The sequence below is a fragment of the Atractosteus spatula genome, chromosome 4 (genome assembly GCF_055471065.1).
Source record: "Atractosteus spatula isolate fAtrSpa1 chromosome 4, fAtrSpa1.hap1, whole genome shotgun sequence".
Classification (NCBI taxonomy): Eukaryota; Metazoa; Chordata; class Actinopteri; order Semionotiformes; family Lepisosteidae; genus Atractosteus; species Atractosteus spatula.
This window is the reverse complement of record NC_142709.1, coordinates 48,408,134-48,429,083: the sequence shown is the minus strand read 5'-3', so window position 1 is coordinate 48,429,083 and position 20,950 is coordinate 48,408,134. Positions and strand designations below refer to the sequence as shown.

General features: G+C 39.5%; 1 protein-coding gene across 2 annotated transcripts in view; it reads right to left on the bottom strand.

Moving 5' to 3' along the window:
* Window positions 1-553: 553 nt before the first annotated feature.
* Window positions 554-20,950, bottom strand: part of epha3 (eph receptor A3) — a 126,870-nt gene continuing 106,473 nt past the window's right edge. Inside the window, exons 12-16 of one of the 2 annotated variants that reach the window (XM_088914332.1) lie at window positions 20,128-20,277; window positions 18,723-18,916; window positions 13,781-13,936; window positions 5,877-5,970; window positions 554-4,728 (exon numbers count right to left, since the gene is read on the bottom strand). In XM_088914332.1, the coding sequence (XP_088770458.1) occupies window positions 5,895-5,970; window positions 13,781-13,936; window positions 18,723-18,916; window positions 20,128-20,277 (576 nt within the window). In that variant the 3' untranslated portion in view covers window positions 554-4,728; window positions 5,877-5,894. The remainder of the gene's footprint in view (window positions 4,729-5,876; window positions 5,971-13,780; window positions 13,937-18,722; window positions 18,917-20,127; window positions 20,278-20,950) is intronic. The other variant, XM_088914333.1, reaches the window with a different exon arrangement.

The window sequence follows — 20,950 nt, the reverse complement described above, 5'->3', positions numbered from 1 at the left end:
GTGAACTTTTCATGCCCACAGAAGTGCAGTGGAACTCATTGCTTTCTAGAAATGCATATGGTGTATCATGGAAACAAGAAATATTTTTTATGACCTAGATTTCCTTTTCTGATTTTTCTTTTTAGTGAATTGAATGTGGCAGTAAAATAAGGATTATGGAACTTTGCACGAATTTGGGAAGAAAGGTTTGAGCATGCATCTGGAAAACGTAGAATAACATAGAAGGAAAATTACTAAAAAGCTGTTAAAATAGTAACAAAAATGTCTCCTTTTAGTGAGAACTACATGTTTTCTATATTAAACACAAAATACAATGTGTATTATATACTAAATAAAGTTCCAGGTGAACACTATTTTACAAAAAAACAAGGAAATTCTTTTCTAAAATTAATCTGTGTGAAGGACATATACTGTAGATGCATTTAGTGCAAAACAGAAATAAAAAAAATGAAGTAATGTTGAACCAGTGATTATCTTTTCTTACTGTAATGAAGTACAAGGACAAATAAATCCAGAATAAACAAGGAAAATACATTTTCTCAGCATGTCCATTCTTTAAAAAATATTCTCATTATGTTTATTATAAAAATATAAATGTTTCCACTACAAATCATTTTACATTAGTAGTAGGCCATCTACATTTGTACACGTAAGGTCTAAATAAAGAAAGGGGAGCAGAGGGGTGGAAAGGGTGCGAGCAAAGCGAATAATGTTCATTAAAACACATATTTATAAAGCAAATACAGAACATCAGTAAAAACCTGGCACAAAAGGTCATAATTTACTGTATGCTACAAAACGAAACTCTTAAACTTTGCACAGGATATGTTAACAAATAAATAATACATTTGTAAATTATAATTGTTTCTGAATGTATAAAAAACAAAAAAAAGATAATATGATACACAAATTTTAAAAATGTTTCCCTCATATATTTTTAAATAGCGAAGTCTGTACAAAGAGATGGCCATGTAAATGACAGTACCGCTAGTTTCACTGCTGCTAATATTACAATATCATGTTTACATATATACAAGCTAATACTGTAGGGAACATTGTCATTCACAAGCAGTTTGAAGGACACAGGGTATATGCTTTTTTTCGTGCTGATTTCAAAATGGCACTGATCAGAGAAAACTGCTGTCTGAAGTGTGAAACAACGTGAAGGTCTGTTAAAAAAGATGGCATTAAATAGTTTTCTATCTTGTCTTTGAGAACAGCACAATACACTTTGACAAAGAGTAGTGGAATACGATGCCAGCTTCTACCTACAGTACATAGTCAATCTTCCCTATTCTCTCATGATCTCCTTTTAACACCACTGGCCTTTATAGTTCAGTTGTTATTTCCATTTGTTCCTTGTGGATTGCTAAACTAACACCTAGCAAACCCCTCCAGGCTTAGAAGTTGTAAGTTCCATTATTCTGTCCTTTTATTGGCATGGATTGTGTGCTGGGATAAGAAGGAGTTCACATTCTCTCATTCTAAAAGCACAATAAGATTTTAAGATTATCTTTCATCTTCTGATCCAAAAAAGTGGCTGAGGAGAAAATGTTGATGATTAACTAAGAAAATGTATTTCTATAACCAATCCATTCCCCATACAATGCCCCAGAGCTCCATGATTTCATGGTTAATTAGCCTGAGGCCCTGCTAATGATAATACTTCTCTTGGAGTAGCTTACAATGTTGGAGTGTTCTGGTTTTTGAAGAGTTTATTGAGACACTGGAGGCCTTCTTCTGCCTTAACATTGGGCCTCTGTGACACTATGGCTGAATATGTTGTAGAGGCGCAAGAACTGTGGGTTGCTCACTATGGAAGGACAAGTCTTAGGTGGAAAGAGTCCAAAGATGTAAGGAGAATGCTGCTCTTATCTTTCGATATCGTCTACACAGAAGATATCCATCTAAAACAGGGCTGCCACTCTATGGGCTCATTCTTGGAGTGGATTTACCTTCATGTTTTATTATTTTCTGTCTAATTCACATCTGACACCTAGAGCTAAGGAGGAACAAGCCTTAGTTTACCTAAAACATCCTGAGAACTCACTGAAAATGCATTCATCATGCAATCAAATACCAGTTCAAAGCTGTTGTCCCATTGAACTTTGTTTCTATGTCTGACCTAATGAAAACTTCCAAAGAAAATTCTTGCTAAAGAAAGCAAAACAAAAAGGTTAGTTTTCATGGTGACAACATGGCACATCAATAACCTTCAATGCCCTGGGTCATCAATGCTCTTCTTGGCTGGGAGACTGTAGTGATATCAAATATGGTCAACAGTGTCTCAAATTCTAAAATACTGTAGTTTACAGACCTTTAAGCATACAAAACAGCAAAATACAATTCTTACAGCTGACATGTATGTAGTAGGAGGGTTAAAACTAGTGAAAGTACATTATGGCCTTAAAAGAATAACATACAATTAACAACATTGATGCTCAATTAGGGCAATGCAATATATTGTGGAGTTTTATTGGTTTACGTTTTATTAAGGGAAATGTTTAAGGCATTTATCCACCTTTCTAGATTGTTTAATGAAATGCTCTTTGTAATCCAAGACCACACTTTCCCAGACCCAGAAACCGCTTGGTAATATAGCCACAGATGTCAGAATCTATGCTTTGGAAAGGTGTTGTCAGGGAGGAGGGATTTTGGGTTGGTTCTGAAAATGTCAAAGGCTGTGCAAGTGGATTTGGCAGCTTCCGGTACTGTTTTCCTGAGGGCTAAACTGTGACAGAACGTGGCTTGACATTTTCTCCCAGCTTTAGTTTAGTTCTCCTTCTCATCATCATCATCATCATCATCATCGATTATTATGTATTATATTTAGTATTGTTATTGATTGTTTAAGGTGATAAATGCATTTAATATGTATTTTACTATTAATTTATTATTTGAACGTATTCAAAATTAATGAAGTTATTAGCATAATAAAATAATTCAAAAGGAATTTGTTGTAGAAAGAAAAGCAATGTTGAACTACTTTTGGTCAAAACATCTTGAAATACATGATTTGTTGATAATTTCCATCTTGTGTATAACACAAAATATCTATATAGCATATCATGCAAGTTAAACAGATTTGGTTCTTTAAATTGTTTGTTGGATGTTGATGAGTGGGATCTATAATGAAAAGCTAAATAAGCAAAAGATAACATGTTTACTATAATGCTGCCTGAGAAATGATCAATTCCATGAAGAATACTTCTTGCTGGTTCCTTTTATATTCAAACCAGGTTTCTGAATATTATAATATTTTTATTGCATACTGTATTAAATATTCATTTTATAATATTGCATATTTGCATATTTTCATCTACGCCATTTGTGAATGTTGCCTTTATCCTATGTTTATATCTTTCTAAATAAAACCTACATTCAGACCAGACAGTAAGTCAAGAAAGTAAGTCATCTTCATTGTATTGTAATGTTATAAATCAAAACCTGAAAGTACTACAGTTTCCCTGCATTGTTTGATACTGTACATGCTTTAAAAGAGAACTTTGTATCTTACATGAATATGCACATTATGTACTCCTTTATTATAGTTATCTGTTTCCAAAACCTGCTTTAATAATATAAAGATTTTCTGTTTTATAGAATGGTATAACCAGATATTTCAGATATTTGTGAGAAAATGCACAGGAATTAAATTTACTTTAAAACAAGAAGGAAGTTTACACCTACAGTAGCTGCAGTTGCAATGAATTGATAAAATGAGCCAATTGTTTTCCAATATCCACCTGTAATGATTCTGATATTGATGATGAGAGAGTACTACTCTTGTCTGTTTTATGGTATCTGAGTTTGGGTTCCATACAACTGGACTCTCTGATCCTTTCCTGACCACATTTTATCACCACCAAACGTTTGGACTCTCCTCCCATTCTGAAGTAACTTCCTCCGATTCTGCTTCCATGCACCAGTCCATTCCCCAGCTACAATGAACACTATAGCATGGAGGTTAGATTGATCTACCTTCCTCATCTATTCAGATCGGGAGCTGGAGCTGGAGCGTACATAAACTATTGTCCTGGGTTTGTCTTCAAGCCGGTGAGTTGTGTTTCCAGTGATGGGAGCTTTTCTTGTTATATGCTATTAAAGGCGTCCAAACACTCCCCTGTTGCATGCAAAGGGCTTGCATTGGCGACCATTTGGAAAAGATTAAATGGTAAGCATAGCACAAGGTCCCTACTCGCAGCTCATAACCTTTCTCTTGATATGGGTGTGCAAGCCGAAGTATCAACCATTACTCTTGGCTCCGAGCTGTGCTTTATGGTGCCTCTCATCTAGCATGCCACTCCAGGACTGGTGGTAACTGCTTTCAGAGATATTATCACTCTGTAGCAAGGCCTGCCCTTGTGTGCTTCTGTATTAAGGCAACTCTTACCGGTAGCAATGGAACATCTTTCTCTGCACAGAGACAAAGAGCTATGGGAACTGGGAGCGCTATGTAACTCTTCTCCAGACCATAGGACCTCTCTGTGTCATTGTCACTGTTCCCTGAAGTTGCTGTCCACAGCATTCCTTTTTATAAACATTTTATTTTCCACTCGCTTCTGTTCTTTTTATATTTTAGATCCATTTTTAAAACCCCAAGCAGCTTCAAAATCTTAGTTTTACACGGGAACAGGTCCGTTCTTTGTGTGTGTTTCAAGTGCTTTAATGCTGCTTACAATCTTCTTTTGAGGTCCTACAATTGTCACGCCTATCTTCTTGAAGTCCCTGCATGTGAGAAGAGAAATCCATTAGTAAGACAGAAAGCAGTACGCAGCACACCTGTTGAGAACAGTGACTAATGCACAGTGCTGCTCCAGCAATGCTCTATTTAATTCTTTGTGTCAAGGTCGATTATAGTGACATAGTATATATGCAGGCCATGTGTTTTCAAATTACCCACCATGACAATTCAATGGGATTACAATGAATGATCAATGGTCTAACTGCTGCAGGGCAAACATATGAATGAGAGAATTCAGCAGTTACATTTGACAGATATAGATATCATAGTTAATACAATGACATGTGTAAATTTAAGCAGTACCAAACACTTACTGCAGCTTTTATTGCAGGTTAAAGCAGCCTCTGTCAGGGTGAGACTTTTGAAACTTTGTACAGTTTTATACAAAGTTGAAGAGATTGAATGTAACTCAAAGAGCATTAAAATGATGACACTGAGAAAGACAAACATGCTTGGGTGGCAAGGAATGCTTTCAAAACAACACAAATTGAAAAGACTGGGATCTCTTTGGTACAATGGAAGTAATATATAATAAAAGCCCACTACAATATTCTATTACAGCTTCAAAAAGGCTGTATAGCTGCTGTAATTCCATGTTCAAAGCATGAAACAGCACTGACACATGTGTACTGAATGTTTATAATGCCTTAAAACAACACTTCTTGGTAGGATTCAATAAATTAGTTCCATGCTACAAGTGACAAAAGCATTTATTATTTACAGGCACATTTGTTTCTTGACACTTACCATATGGATGTATTCATCCCTTGCACTTTCAGTGAGGTCATAACATTGAGGGTTTAAAGATTTTGGAATTGTGCTTTAAAACGAGATGTTAGTATGTGATGCAGTGCTCACTTGCCACTGAAGTACACTGTGCTATACAGCTCTTAGCAGATACCATCTACAATGCATCAACCACAGTCCTTCACTTGGGCCTTAGAAAATGTAATGAAAGTTTGAAAAAGCAAATTAGTATAAGCAGATGTTAGGAAATGCACAGCTTTGTTCGTGCTTTGTTCATGTCATTTTGCTGACGTGTTCAGGGTGCTTGGAAAAGCCACTTTTTCACAAAAATGTTAGAGAAAAGTTTTGAAGCAGCCAGCATACAGTAAGTAGTGGTCAGACCCACCATCTGGTCCTTCTGGGATTAAAGTGTTGTTATTCCCAGGGACTGCTCCCATTCGGGGGAAGAGGCTGCTGGCTTAACATCAGTCAGGCAGATTCTATGAACAAAGTAAACCTTTAGAATCACATTAACTCCCCAACTTCCCACTCCATGTGAAACACAGATAGCCCTTGCAGACCATCATACAGTACATGTAAAATGCAAGACCCAGAAAAACGTGACCCACAGAATACAAAAACTGAAGTATGAGTTCTCAACAAAATCTCAGATATTGAGATTCAGTCCCTGACACAGGTACTGTAAATTCCTGTGGAAAAAATACCTTTCCAGCCTCATCTGAAGGCAGAGGAGGTGACAACGTTGTTTCAGGAGATTGCCGCATGCTTTATTTTGCTAATCTCGTGGTTAAAGTCACCTCGTTCGGTCAATAACCTTCTTCAGTGCAACACAATAAAGCAGACTGTGCCATTCTCAAAACAGTGATTGGAGGTTCTGTCTTTGTCATCAGAACAAGGATCACTGATCAGAAGATGTTTTTTGACCAAGATCTTTCCCGTTTTATAGTTTTACAGAGATATTCAGAACCTTTTATAATTGGTCCTTCTTTGTTTTGACACTTTGTCCTTTACACCCCCCAATCAAATGTGTTGATTTTTTTACATTCATTATTGTATTTAATCTTTGAAAAGCACCTCTACATTACTGTGATGGAAAATTGAAATGTACAACCACGCAAAATCACAATTTAAATTTAAATCATTGAGGTTCCAGAGATTCAGTTGTTTCAGAGTTTGAACAATATAGCATACTAATATATAATCATGTATGATCTTGATTGCCCAAATGGGTGAGACTCAACTGTCCCATGGCCACTGGTGTGCCACATTATATCTTCCATCCTCCAAGGTACTTGCAAATGCATATATTATATTTAAAAATGCACACAAATATTGAGGGCTCAAAATGTGAAAAAGTGGATGTCTTGAAAGCGTACATCTTGACTAGGATGCACACTTGGTAGGAATCTTAGTCACACTAGGATGAGGATTTTAACAGTGAGTTGACAATTAACAATTGACATTCAAGTGAGCTATTTTTTCTAACCCACAGTTCTCTAAGCCTGGTCTCGGCTTAGAGAACATTAGGATGTTCATTTAACAGAACAGGTGGCATGTTCATTTAAGTAATTTATAGAACATTTTGAATAAAAATTAAAATCAAGGATCACACTTCCCTTTATTTCTCCCTCTATTTTTTTAATTGATCAATTGCCTCAACAAGTGTTCCTCATCTTCAAACAACAGTTGATTTAGTGTCGCTAACTGGATTGGGGTTCTCTAGGACCAGGGCTGGAGATCCTTCTTCTAACAAGACCCATTTCACCCAATGGAGAAACTGTATTTGGAAAGACAGGGTAGCTGCCATATTGGTCTTGCAAGAAATGTTCTCATCTTTAATGACACTGGCCAGTGCAGTTCATCACAACAGAGGAAAAAAAATATTATTTTTTTTGTAGTTTCAGTGACATATTGACTTCTTTTGAATGTTCAAGATAGATAGATAGATACTTTATTGATCCCGTGAGGGAAATTGCAGTGCAACAGCAGCTTAACACACACAACACAGCCACAATGTAACGAATTATATAATAATAGTACAATACATACAATACAATACAAGAGTTACTCACAGTCCAGACGCACAAGAACAAACTAGAACAGAACAGTACACAGAAAATCATATCACACTCATATCACACATATGGATATAAATATAGATGTAACTGTAGATATAAATATAAATGTATTGCACAGGTCCCTGGCATATATTGCACAGAAAGTGGTTGTAAACGGGAAAAAGAAAAAGAAAAAGAAGAAGAAGAGAACAGATGTAGCAGTAGATGTGTAGATGCGTTTAATCCAGATACAGGTCACTGTCGATGTTGCCTCTGCCAAGACGCAAGGTGGATGCGTTGTACAGTCTTATGGCAGACGGCAAGAATGACCTCCTGTAGCGCTCCCTGTTGCACCGTGGATGAATCAGTCTATTGCTGTACGTGCTCTTCATTCCTGCAAGCCTGTCATAGAGGGGATGGGAGAAGTTGTCCATGATGGCCTCTAGTTTGGACATCATTCTCCTCTCAGCCACTACCTCCAAGGAGTCCAGGTCAGACCCAATGACAGAGCTTGCTCTCCTGATGAGCTTGTTCAGCCTTTTGGAATCTACTGCTCTAATCCCCGAGCCCCAGCACACCACTGCGTAGAAAATGGCACTCGCTACCACCGACTGATAGAACATGTGTAGCATCTTACTACACACATTGAAGGACCTGAGCCTCCTCAAGAAGTAGAGTCGGCTCTGTCCCTTCTTATAGATGGCCTCGGTGTTCTTAGACCATTCCAGTCTATCGTCGATGTGCACTCCCAGGTACTTGTACGAGTCCACCATCTCCACGCCACTCCCATGGATGTAGACAGGAGTAGGTTTGACCTTTTTCCTCCTGAAATCTACCACCAGTTCCTTTGTCTTTGTAACATTCAGTTCCAAGTGGTTTACCCCACACCACTCCACAAAGCTGCTGACCAGTCCTCTGTACTCCTCCTCCTGCTCACCCTTGATACATCCCACAATTGCAGAGTCATCTGAGAACTTCTGCAGGTGGCATGACTCTGAGTTGTACTTAAAGTCTGAAGTATAGAGGGTGAAGAGGAATGGAGAAAGAACTGTCCCTTGAGGTGCCCCTGTGTTACTCACTACCTGTTCAGACACACAGTTCTGAAGTCTCACAGACTGTGGTCTGCCTGTCAGGTAGTCAGTGATCCACGAGGTCGTGGAGGCATCGACTTGCATCTCTTCCAGCTTCCTCCTTAGAAGTAAGGGCTGGATGGTATTGAAGGCACTGGAGAAGTCGAAAAACATGATCCTTACAGTGTTGCCAGCCCTGTCCAGGTGTGAGTAGGCCCTTTGCAGCATGTAGATGATCGCATCCTCCACACCAACACTGGGCTGGTAGGCAAACTGTAGGGTGTCCAGTGATGAGCTGACCAGGGGTCTCAGGTGGGATAAGACCAGCCTTTCCAGTGTCTTCATGATGTGAGAAGTCAGTGCAACTGGTCTGTAGTCGTTGAGGACAGAGAGGCGCCCTTTCTTTGGTACCGGGACCAGGCATGATGTCTTCCAGAGCACCGGGACTCTTTCCAAGCGCAGGCTCAGGTTGAACAGTTGCTGGAGCACTCCGCTCAGCTGATCAGCACAGGCCCTCAGAACTCTGGGACAGATGTTATCTGGTCCTGCGGCCTTACCCTCGTGCAGCCTCTTCAGCTCCTTCTTCACCTGGTCAGTTGTGATGGTCAGCCTGGCCTGGGGGTTGGTGCTCATAGTGCTTTTAGTGCTGCAGGTGTTAATGGCGGAGGTGTTGGAGAGTGGCAGCTGTGGGGGATGGGTGGGTGAGTAGCCGTCGGGGGTTGTGGCTGTAGGCGGCCATGTTTGTGGGGGGATGGAGGAGGTATTGGGCAGTCGCAGCTGTGAAGGGTTAGGGAGCGTGTGGCTGTGGGGGGATGGGTGTTGCGCCACAGAGGACCCAGAATCAAACCTGTTAAAGAACTGGTTCAACTCGTTGGCCATCTCCAGGTTCCCCTCTGTTGCACCCCCAGCCTGTTTGAAGCCAGTGATCTCTCTCATACTGCTCCATACATCTCTCACCCTATTCCTTTGCAGCTTATCCTCTACCCTCCTCCTGTAGGCGTCCTTGCTCTCTCTTAACTTCTGCTTTAGCTCCCTCTGTACACGCTTGACCTCTTCCTTATCTCCCCTCCTAAAGGCTCTCTTCTTGTCATTCAGAAGAGCCTTCAGGTCGCTGGTAATCCAGGGTTTGTTATTGGAAAAGCAGTGTACGTCTTTGGTGGGGATGGTGTTGTCTACGCAGAAGTTAATATAGTCAGTGACACAGTCCACCATGCTGTCTATGTCGTCCCCATGTGGTTCGCACAGCACATCCCAGTCGGTGGCCTCCAAAGCACCACGAAGATCCTCCATAGCCTCCAGAGACCATCTCCTCACAGTCCTCATGGTCGCAGGTTGGCGCTGGACAATAGGCGTGTATATTGGTGTGAGCAAGACAAGGTTGTGATCTGATCTGCCAAGGGGGGGAAGGGCTGTGGAACTTCAAAGAGCCTTTACAAAGATTTAATTGTTGGTGCTCTACTTGAATTAATTTGCTTTCTTTTAAAATATATGTGGACCACAGGTTTTGACTTTTGGCATAGTATTGTATAACGTCCTACAGACACTTTTCATCCACTCTGGGATATTTAGCCTTGAGGCAGCACAGCTTTTACACAGCTGAAAAACTAGGGGAACAAACACTGTATTTAATTAATTGAGCAGACCCACAGTGTCACGGCATGGGAACAATATGAACATGAAAGGCACCCTAGAACCTCTTTCTTCAGAGAGTGCCAAACTAGCAACTACACACACAGCGGGTATACAGTAACAGTAATTTAGTATTCCATAAGGCTAATGTGAGCAAGACTGACACATTCAGTTCCTCTCCCAGTATGATGTCCTGAGACCCTTTATTTAAACTGTTTAAATTAAATAACCCTTCATTTAAAGGAGAGCTTAAAACATTTGCAGCCACTTACTGAAATACAGTATGTCAAGACAGCATATGAATAACATAAAATAAACACTATTAAGAGATAAATATTATGGGCCTACTGACTTGGCACACAGTTGTTTGTAGTACTTTACTGTCATTAAGATAAACATCTCAGATTTATAAGCGCTACAGTAAACCACCCCTAATGTGTAAGGAATGATTATTACTTTTGAAGCTGACTGAAGTCAACATGCTGGGGCATGAGAGCAGGGATAGTGAGTGCACATTCCTAAAATATTAAAGGCCTAGGTTACCTGTTTGTCTGACTATTCTATATTAACAGTGAACAATTCAGAGCAGAATTCAATCTCTCAAGTCTGTAACTGCAACAAAATTAACATCACATAATGTACACCTGTAGGTCATTGACTTTTAAATTAAACAACCTAAATAAATTAATTTGATTCCATTTAAAAGTAGGCATCTGTGTGTGTGTGCTCAACATGCAGCCATCTAATTTTACCAGAAAAATACACCCTTCCATTTCCCATCCTTACTGGGTATAATTTCTACATTATCTCCAACAGTGCTATCAGGCCCCGATGTTATGTTCTTACATCCCCCAAAGGTTGGATATTCAGTGGAATCTGGAATTTGTCGGGACACCATCAGTAATACTATCTTTTTCTCAAATCCATTAAGAACATGTTTAAAGCTGTATAAAATAGCTTTTGTGTCTGAAAATGAATGAATGAATGAACAAAGAACACTGGAGGTGTTCTTCATCTTCATAAAAGTTATTGAATTCTACATTTTAAAAAAGGAATAAAGTGGTACATAGTTCATATAACGCTTCAACAAGACCATAAATGGAAACCTAGGCCCGTGGAAGTATTGCATTGAAAAACATCAGAGAACTTCATAGCATACAGGCCGGGTGCTTAATAAGAAGATGAGAAAGCTGCTAATGAGAGGAGCCCCAATATTTTCACTTTCAATGTAAGGACCAGCTCGTTAGGTGACACTCTTGACAGGAAACTAGCTAAACAATGATGATCTTCAGGGAGGTCTCTGCTGATTCATGAAGTCCCATTCAGCTGAAAGTCTGCAGCCCACTAATGCTTACACTGTAGGCCACACACAGCCCCCTTGTGTTCAGGGCTGACACACATTTCTACATCAAATCTACTATTTGTTCAAAGAAAAAAGTAAGGATACCATGACTTAGAGTGATAGTCACCTCTTACAGGCTCTTTTTGCTTAGGCTTTAATGTGTGGAAGTAATTCATGCCATTGCAAGGCAAATTAACCCCTGTATTTTCTATGCTTATTAGTAGGCTCTTCTGGGTCCCAAAATAACCCCCAGATTTCAGACTTTCCAAAAAGAAAAACAAGAAAACCCACTTCTTCTTTTAGAACTCTGTCTAAACTTTTTTCCTGCCTAACCATAGGTTAATCCACTTACAAACTTTTACACAAAAAGACAAATGGTTTCCTATCAGTAATCTGTTTAGTTTTAACCAAATAGACTCTTTCTGTGTTTCAAGATTCTTTCCTTATGTGATCACCAAACTGCGGCAAATGAGCCTTAGTCTAACAATCTGGTCTCTATGAAAAAGACATCTAGCTCTGCTTTGTCCCACCCTCATATACCCTGAGTAAAGGCCTTCATTGAGAACACCTGTGCTCAATTAGTTTGGGGCAAATATCCCATTGGCCTTTGTAAGCTGTGGCCAGATGGGAAATGTAGTTTTCTCCTTCTTTTTCTCTCCTGGAACTACAGAGCTAAAATGGGGAAAGTTATAGACAGATAAAGACACTGGCATATGCTATCTAATTGAAACACTATATACTGTAGCTTGACCCTATATTTTGTCTTAATACACAAACTGATTTATAGAGTTCAAGTAATATGAAATCGTACAATCGTGCACCCTCAATGCAATCTTTCTGCATACCAGTCCTGATACATACCACTATTTCTCATAAGTGAACGCTTCAGATGCTACCTGAAGACCATGAATTCTTGCTCTTCTTAATTTCAAGAGATGCAGCGTCAGGCCTTATATTGTTAACAATCATAAAGAGCTGTGTTTATTTCATGAAATGCCTTTCCCTCTTTCATGACACCTGGGCATTCCTGCATACTAGTTTTTTTTTTCAGGCCTGTAATATGCCAGTCTCACCACGCAGCTGGTGTTACAGACAACCTTGAGACATGCTAAACTCTGAAGCAATTAAAGCTGGGTCAGGGGTGAGGGAGTTTATTTTTTGTATGGTATTTGCATATAATTATTCACATTCTTCAGGAAACAAAAACAGACACGGAACAAAAGTTTCTTAATTGCTCTCTATGCTTATGCATTTCTACATTCTTCTTCTAAGTACAACCACAAAGTTTAAGAAAAGCCAACCAAGGCTTTGGCAAAAGCCAAACTTTGATCCAAATGTCAAGTTATTTACACTGTAGAATACCTTATCAGTTAAGTGGAATGGCATCTCTCCAGGGACTTCACCCTGGACTGGGTTTCAAGAGACCCCGAGAATGCCACCACAGTGTTTCCCATAAAACCTAATCAATGCCAACTGCAGGAAAATACGAGTTTATTATTAGAAGCCTGAACGAGTCAGCTGTGGCCCTTAACTATAGCCCTTGCCAGCTTCAATTTACTAAAGCCATTCCAAGTCTCCAGAGTCTGTCGTAACTTTTGCCATATATTTGTGAAGTTTTTTCTTTTTTATGCACAGAAAAAAAAAAACACAGTAAAAAACACAGTCATTTCTAATTAAATTCAAGGAGGTGCCTTTTCATTCAAAATAATCAAATCTAGCTATTCTCCATGAACTGTCGATATTGAATCAGAGGACTGTCAACACTAAACACATCTCCTTCTCCCTTTTAAAAGAAAGGTTGGAGTAGCAGCTAAAGCTTTTAAATAATAGTGAAATACAAATGGAGGCCGCAAGTGGAATCTAATTAAATGTCTACATACTTAACACCATGTACAGGAGGCACGTCTTTACACAAAGGGTTGTGGGAGAATGGAACAACCTGCCAAGCCATGTTGTTGAAGGCAACATCCTGGCTTCCTTCAGGAATGGCTGAATATGATCCTGGATGAGCACTATTGACTACTAAACAGGCTAAATGGACTGTATGGCCTCCCCTTGATTGTTACTTTCCTTAAGTTCTTATACGTTCTTTATGAATTCTTAAGTCCTATACATTCTTAAGGTATACAAACATATCACCTCCACTATGCATGGAAAAATGTTACAACAAAAGCAAAACTGAAGCTCTTACTCTGTAGACGTCTTGGCCAGCGTGTCACATGAGCTGTAACTGACCCCTGTGAAAGTGTCCTTACAGGGCACTGAGCGAATACTCTCTAGCCAGTCCCCCATGGAGCGCAAAGCGGAGATGTCTGTGCTGTTCCGATCCAGCAGTAGGTTGGAGGGCCTGTATGGGATTGGAGAAGACAAGCAGTGGTGAGCTGGATGGGTGACAGGATTAGTTTGCGAGTTCAATCTGGATGCTGAGGAGTGGGAGAGTGTGGACACCATTGAGTTCCTATTGCCTGCTGCTCAGCTGTGGACTTTCTGTCACCACGGCCCTATAAAGGTGACCCTGGGAGTCCAGTCAACAGGACCACCACCAGTGTGAGCATTGTATCCTACCCGCAGACAAATCTTAAAACAAAAAGGCTGATTTTTATGCCTGCGATTCACATCAGGAAAGGAAATGTTAGCATTAAAAAAACAAGCTCATAAAAGCACATGTTGCAAAGAGAAAACACAAAAGGGTAAGACCCAGTCTCCCCCCCAGGCCTTCATAAGGAAATACCTGTGGAGATGGGAGAAGCTCAGAAACACAGATTTTTCTCCACTGTCACAATGGGTATTTCCTGCTGTAAACTGCTCAGTACCAATAAATTATATATAACCACAAGTAAGTGATCTGAAAATTCCAGATTTTTCTTTTATACTACTGACATCCTCATAACACAGCAACAACAATAATCCATCCATCCATTTTCTAACCACTTGTTCCAATTCAGGGTCACGGTTAGAGTCAGAGTCAATTCCTGCAAGTAACAGTCACAAGGCAGAACACACCGTGGATGGGATGCCAATTAACCTAGCAGTACGTTTTTGGACCATGAAAGGAAACCGAAGCACCCTGCAGAAACCCACACAAACATGGGGAGAACATACGAACTCCACACAGATAGTGACCCTGGACTGGAATTGGCAGCAGGGCCACAGCAATGTTAACCACTGTACCACTGTCCTTAATAAAAATAATAATAATAATAATAATAATAATAATAATAAGATGATGATGATGATGATGATGATGGCCAAAAAACAAAAAAGAGATCTTCCTGTGTCAACAGTTTGAAGTTAAAAAATGGTCCTTTCACTGTTAAGTTTTAAGCTTTTGACTTTAAAGTTCTGTAACTTTAAACTTTGGTAAGGAAACAAAGACAAAAATACAGACAAGGCAAAGTTGGCACGATTCTATCAGCGGGGTTTGACCTTGCACACATCGCCAGTGTGTCTGCTCTTAATATTTGGTTTTCTAGCCTGGCTGAATCTAGGACCTCAAACACTAAATATGAAAAAAGAACCTTGCTCTGCAGACAATGCTGTCTGACCACTTTCATTTAGTTTATATCTGTGAAGTCTCTTCATTTCATCCTTTGAATGCTTGAATGAAGTATATAAATGTTTTTTTTCCTAGATAATGGATAATACTTGTGAAACTGTCTGAAACGAAGACTGTTTTTCACTTGATGCTTTATACAACAAAGTTGTGATTTAATATGTGGCGCAGGGGCTAGGCCTGGGTTTATACATTTGATTTCAAAGCTAGGGGAATTCTGGCTCTGAACCTAACAGGAAATGAGATTCTGAAGCAGAAGAACAGATTCATTTTGTAAATAAGCAATTTTAAAATACCAAGAAGTCTTCACAAAACCACAAATACTGTACGTAACGGCTCATTTTCGAACATTTGAGCATTATCCAGCTCTTTGCGTTTTTTTTTAATAGCACTTGTAAATAAAAATTGTATTATTACTGTAGAGCAACACTGCATGTCATTTTGATGATGACAATAACTAAGAATTATAGTTCTTTAAAAGGTTGCTCCTTATTTTTGAGTTCTTTTAAGTTTTAGCCAGTTTGACAAGTTTGAAACAGTAAGTAGAGCATGGATTCTAGTCTGAAGGCATTGTGGGTAAAAATACGAATGACCAAATTCATCTCTAGAGTGGAGTGTTTATTAAATTTTATTTGCATAACATTTTTGTATTAATCTTTAAAAATGACCTTAAAAATTAAATTAAATGGAATTTTCATGCCCAAAGGAATAGCAAAATGAAAAGGTGGGTTCTTTAAAATGCCTCAGATCAGAAAGCTAGGGATTGCAAAGTTGCTATGCAATTGCAGATACAGCAGAAAAGCATGTATCCTTAGTAGGGTACTGTACTACCATAAACTGAAATTACAGTAATGTATTCAATACATTAGTCTATGCTGACATAATATGATAAAACTCACTTACTGTATGCTTTACTTACAAGTGGTTTGCTTTAGATTGTTAATAATGGATAAGTAATTAATAATGGGGTAGTTTTTGTTTTCATAGATGGCTGTTTTGATTAACTTAACAGTATGAAAGGATGCATTTTCAGCAACCAAGCTATTTGTAATGCTACACTGTCATCTGCAGTGTTAACACCTGACATTTACAAAGAGCAATGATGATACTGCTGTTGGGAAGATCTTGTCTGAGTCAGAATGAGAAATATAGACATTCTCCAGTCTGGAGGGAGATTAAATTATGGAACAGTGATGAAAGAATGTTTGTGAAAACTTACTCCTTGAAGCAGATCTATCCATAGATATTACATTATCTCAGATAATAATTCTTAGACAGCAGTTAACAATCCTTAACAAAGATGGAACACATTTTTTACAACAAGGCAAGTGTAGTTTAGTCTCCCAACATTAAAGGAACATAAAAAGGTTACAAACTACAAGAAGCAATTTGACCCATCTGGCCATATGTGTATGTGTATTTAATTATCCAAATTTCTCCCCAGCTGTATCTTGAAAGAAACCAGGTTACTGGCTTCATCAATTGCCTGGGTAGCTTGTTCCACACTCCCACAACCCTTTGTGTGAAGATGTGTCTCCTATTCACAGTTTTAAGTGCATTTCCCCATAGTTTCTGTTTGTGTCCTCTGGTCCCCACTGGTTCACTTATTTTCTTTCTTCATTTTCAAAAGCAATCTAAACTTCAGTGGATGCTATTAACAGCGTCACTAGCCACTAGCGCAAAGAAAAGCAGACAGCTACGCCCCAAATTCAAACCTTTTCTATTTCTTGAGGAGCCTTTAATTAATGAAGTTTCAGCATTAACCCTCTATTTTACAGACTGCTCCATTTCAGCCCCCCAGGATTCTGAATATTAAAAAAGGAATGAAAAAAAGGAAAAAGAGAAGTAAACACTCAATGTTTCTGTCTTGAATTTTCTTTTCCATTCACACAGTGACCTCTAAATAACCACTGCTGTGCAGTATCATGTTTTTAAAGGCCTTCAGGGAGACTAAAAGGAAAAATTGGCTCGGCTCCTCCATAGAAAAGACATCTGGGCAGCTTAGTCATGGACAGGAATTTGTCTCTCACTGTGAAGAGTGCCGAGATGCCTTCACAAACCGCGCTAGGGGAAAGCCCGGTCTTTTCAGCATCAACACGCATCTGCCTGTAACCCCCAGCTTTCAAGCAGTGGTCTGGCCATGAAATTTATTGGCCAGGGCCTGAAGTTCCATTAGCATGTAGAGCAGTAGACAAATTAGCTGTGCTGGGCCGTGTGCAGCTGTAACTGGTGTCCTGTGGTGCTTCACCACATCTTTTACTGCTCTCCATAAATCAACGCGTCCCAGCTCCCAGACCATCCGCGTTAAAAGCCAATCAGGAAAATTACAGGCAAGCTCCCTGGGACCCATTTTCACTTTCTTAAGAACTCGTTAGTCATCGTTATGCACTTGAGCATCTTTATAATAACAAAGCTCCGAGTTACACGGTCAGCGTACAAGGGACACTGTGGCTTCAGGCACCCCCAGGTGGATTCGATTTTACTAAAATAAATAAAAAAAATCTGAAGAAATAACAGCTGTCATGCTGGACCTCACCGAGTACTGGCTTCATAAGGAGAGAAACCATGAAAATGAGAAATATTTTCGTATCTGTCTAGCATTGTAACAGTTGGTGATACCCACTGAGGTAAAGCTAAGAGTGCAGTGGAGTCAGCTAAGTTGCTTTAGTGATGGTGCTGTCAAAACCCATAAACTATCCAGACATGTTAGGGAACTGTACAGGAAATGAACAATTGTCTATGACAAGTGCGTTCTGTGGTCTGTCTGGGCAATAGGTCCTTATCTACTTCCTGCTGCACAGAAAACGAGAAGAAAAACAGTTCCTATCTTAAAAACAATTCCTGTGCAAACAATCATACAAAAAAAGGTGAAATCTGAGAGCACACATCGGTTCATCGGGCCAGAGATCATCCTGGTTTCTGTTAAACTATAATCCATCAAGGGGATCACCCCCAGCAATGCTGCTCTCCACTTACAGAGCTAGGTGGACTGGACCAACTGGGGTGAAGTACAGTACCTCACACAAGGTACAACAGCAGTGTCTGTAACAGAGACTCAAAACCACCGCTTATCAGTCATTAGTCAGAAGTCCGACCTACTGTGCTACACTAGCTTCATTATTGGACATAACATCAATAAAAGTCGGCAAGGTTCTTACAATGGAGTTTGCTTGAATGGAAATTTGAAGCTAATTTTAGAGTTCATGTAGAAGTTTTAAAGAACATAAGAATATCACAAAGGTTACTAATTAGAGGAATGCCATTCACCCCATTTTACCTGTTTGGTAGCATATTAATCAAATAATCTCATCCAACACTTTATTGATAGAAGTGAAGGTATCAGCTTTAACCACATGGCTGGGTAGCTTGTTCCATTCTGCCGCAAACCTTAAGGTAAATTACTGCCTCCTATTCTCAATAACCATTCTTCAGTGTCTCCAATTCTTCATTAAAATTCATCCTGAGATGCAGGCTGAACCTGCTTTTGGAAATGGTCTTCCTGGTGTCCTGCACTTTGGAAAAAAAAAAGACCCCTTATATACCAGACAAGAGCCTGGGTGAGACTAGGGCAGAGCTTTACCTTGAAGCCGTGTTGGCTATGATCTTCAGGCTGCTGGGGTTCCGAATGAGCTTGTCCAGGATGCTCACAATCTGCTCGAACTTGGGCCTGTTGTTCCTGTCCTTCTGCCAGCAGTCCAGCATCAGCTGATAGAGGGCAGCCGGGCAGTCCATGGGGGGTGGCAGCCGATAGCCTTCATCCACTGCTTTGATCACCTGCATCAAAGGCAGAGGGAAAGGTGTGATGGAAGGACTGAACATACGCAGAACCCCTGTCATTTTCCAATTAATACCTCATAACAGAGGAACCACCTTTTCCACCACCTGTGGTACAGATATCAGTCTTGCACACGGCCATCTGTGTTGGCGTAATGCTTTTGTGTGTGCTGGCACCATTTTGCTATTGACGTTTTTACTGCTGTTGTCAGACTTTGACAAGACTGGCATTTTTACAATGCAGTGCTTCTGCGCCTGTGAGCATAACAACATGTTCTCCCTGTAGGAATAGACAAAAGGACTATTCCTTCAAACAAAGACATGGCGACATTTGAGCTGCCATTTTTTTCTGTGTTGAAAGATGTGGGTTGTAGGGGATCCTACAAATACATACAAATGCCCACGAGGAGAATAAATACAGGATTACATCTCTCTCTTTTTGGGGGGAGTTATCCTGATTTATTTAATAGTTATTGTAAATGAAAAAAACACAAAAAAAGATTTTACATGTACCTTTAAAAGCTCATTCTTGCTTTATTTCTCAAGCTTCAACTGGTGACAGCATTTTGTTACATTGTTTGGTTTTATTAAGTTATTGGGGGACATACAGTAAGTGTAGTTCCACATTTGAATTTAAATCTAGCTAAGAAAACTATCCTATATCATTGCCTATTGTGTTGAATCTTATCCAATTTAAAATGGGATATTTATACTAAGCTTAAAGAAGCCAGGTTTTTCTGTCTCCTACAAAAGTTCACCGGAACTGTAATGTTAACAGACATTAATGTGATGCAAGACTGTGTCTTGGTTTTAATAGGGTATCATTAATGTATGCAATCCAAATAAACACTGCCTGATGCTCCGAGTGCAGAGAAAATAACCTGTCCAAGTACCGAGATAAAGTTACAGCTCTTGATCCCAAAAGGAATGGAAACTATACAAACAAATTGTCTGCATTGAAATAGATTTTATTATTAATTTTGACTTAGGTTTGTTTCAAGCCATCATTAAATGAAATGCACATTTCCTAATGGAAGACAATTCTCTATCCTTTGTGTGCGTATTTGTGATGAGATGACTGCCTTTCGTTTCTACTTTCCTGAGCTGAGCCTCACTGATAGGCCCTGTCTGCCACTTGGCCCCTATACGCCTGCCTTCCTCTCACAGCTTGAGGCCCCTCTGACATCACCAGTCACAGCGCATCTACTCACATCCTGATTGGACATCTCCCAGTAGGGCCTCTCTCCGTATGACATCACCTCCCACAGAACAATGCCATAGCTCCACACATCACTGGCTGAGGTGAACTTGCGGTAGGCTATGGCTTCTGGTGCTGTCCACCGAATTGGGATCTTGCCACCCTATAAAATAACACAAATCATGAAACCTAGCCCTTAGCTACTTTCTTTACAGTATAAAGCATTTGCACATATCAGTGGCTTACTTGTCCGTGGTCTATAAGTGGTACTGTTACTTTGTTCTTGCAGTTGTGGTTTCTAGAAAGATAAGGGCACATCTTGCAAAACCATGATTATTCCTTCAAAATGAACTTATTATTGATAATATGCAGCAGCATGTCTGTAGGTTCTGTAAATGTATTCTGGATACTACAGTATATATTGAATATAGAACAAGGTTTGAGGTAACTACCTGCCGTGCAATTCATTTTCAATGATTTATTTACCAGTAGTACAACTGGAAATTACTATAGCTGTCAGTTTTAAAATAAATGATCTTACTAATTAAATAATGTAAGCAGTAATTGATTATGGCTCTCCTGTGAAATGAGGGGTAGATACACACTGCATTAATGCCCAATTGAGTTGAGAGAAAGACATCTTTGCCTCACATTATGAGTACAAAATGCTGGGTTTCTGCTGAGTTTGAAAACCTTCTTTTTTCCCCATGAAGAACCTCGTATAGTAAAAGTTTTATTAACCCACTCAACAACAGTGGATTTATAAATTTCCATGCTTTCCCACTGGAGCTCTTAGACCAATGACCTGCTCCCTGAGGTGGCCTGGGTTTTCTGAA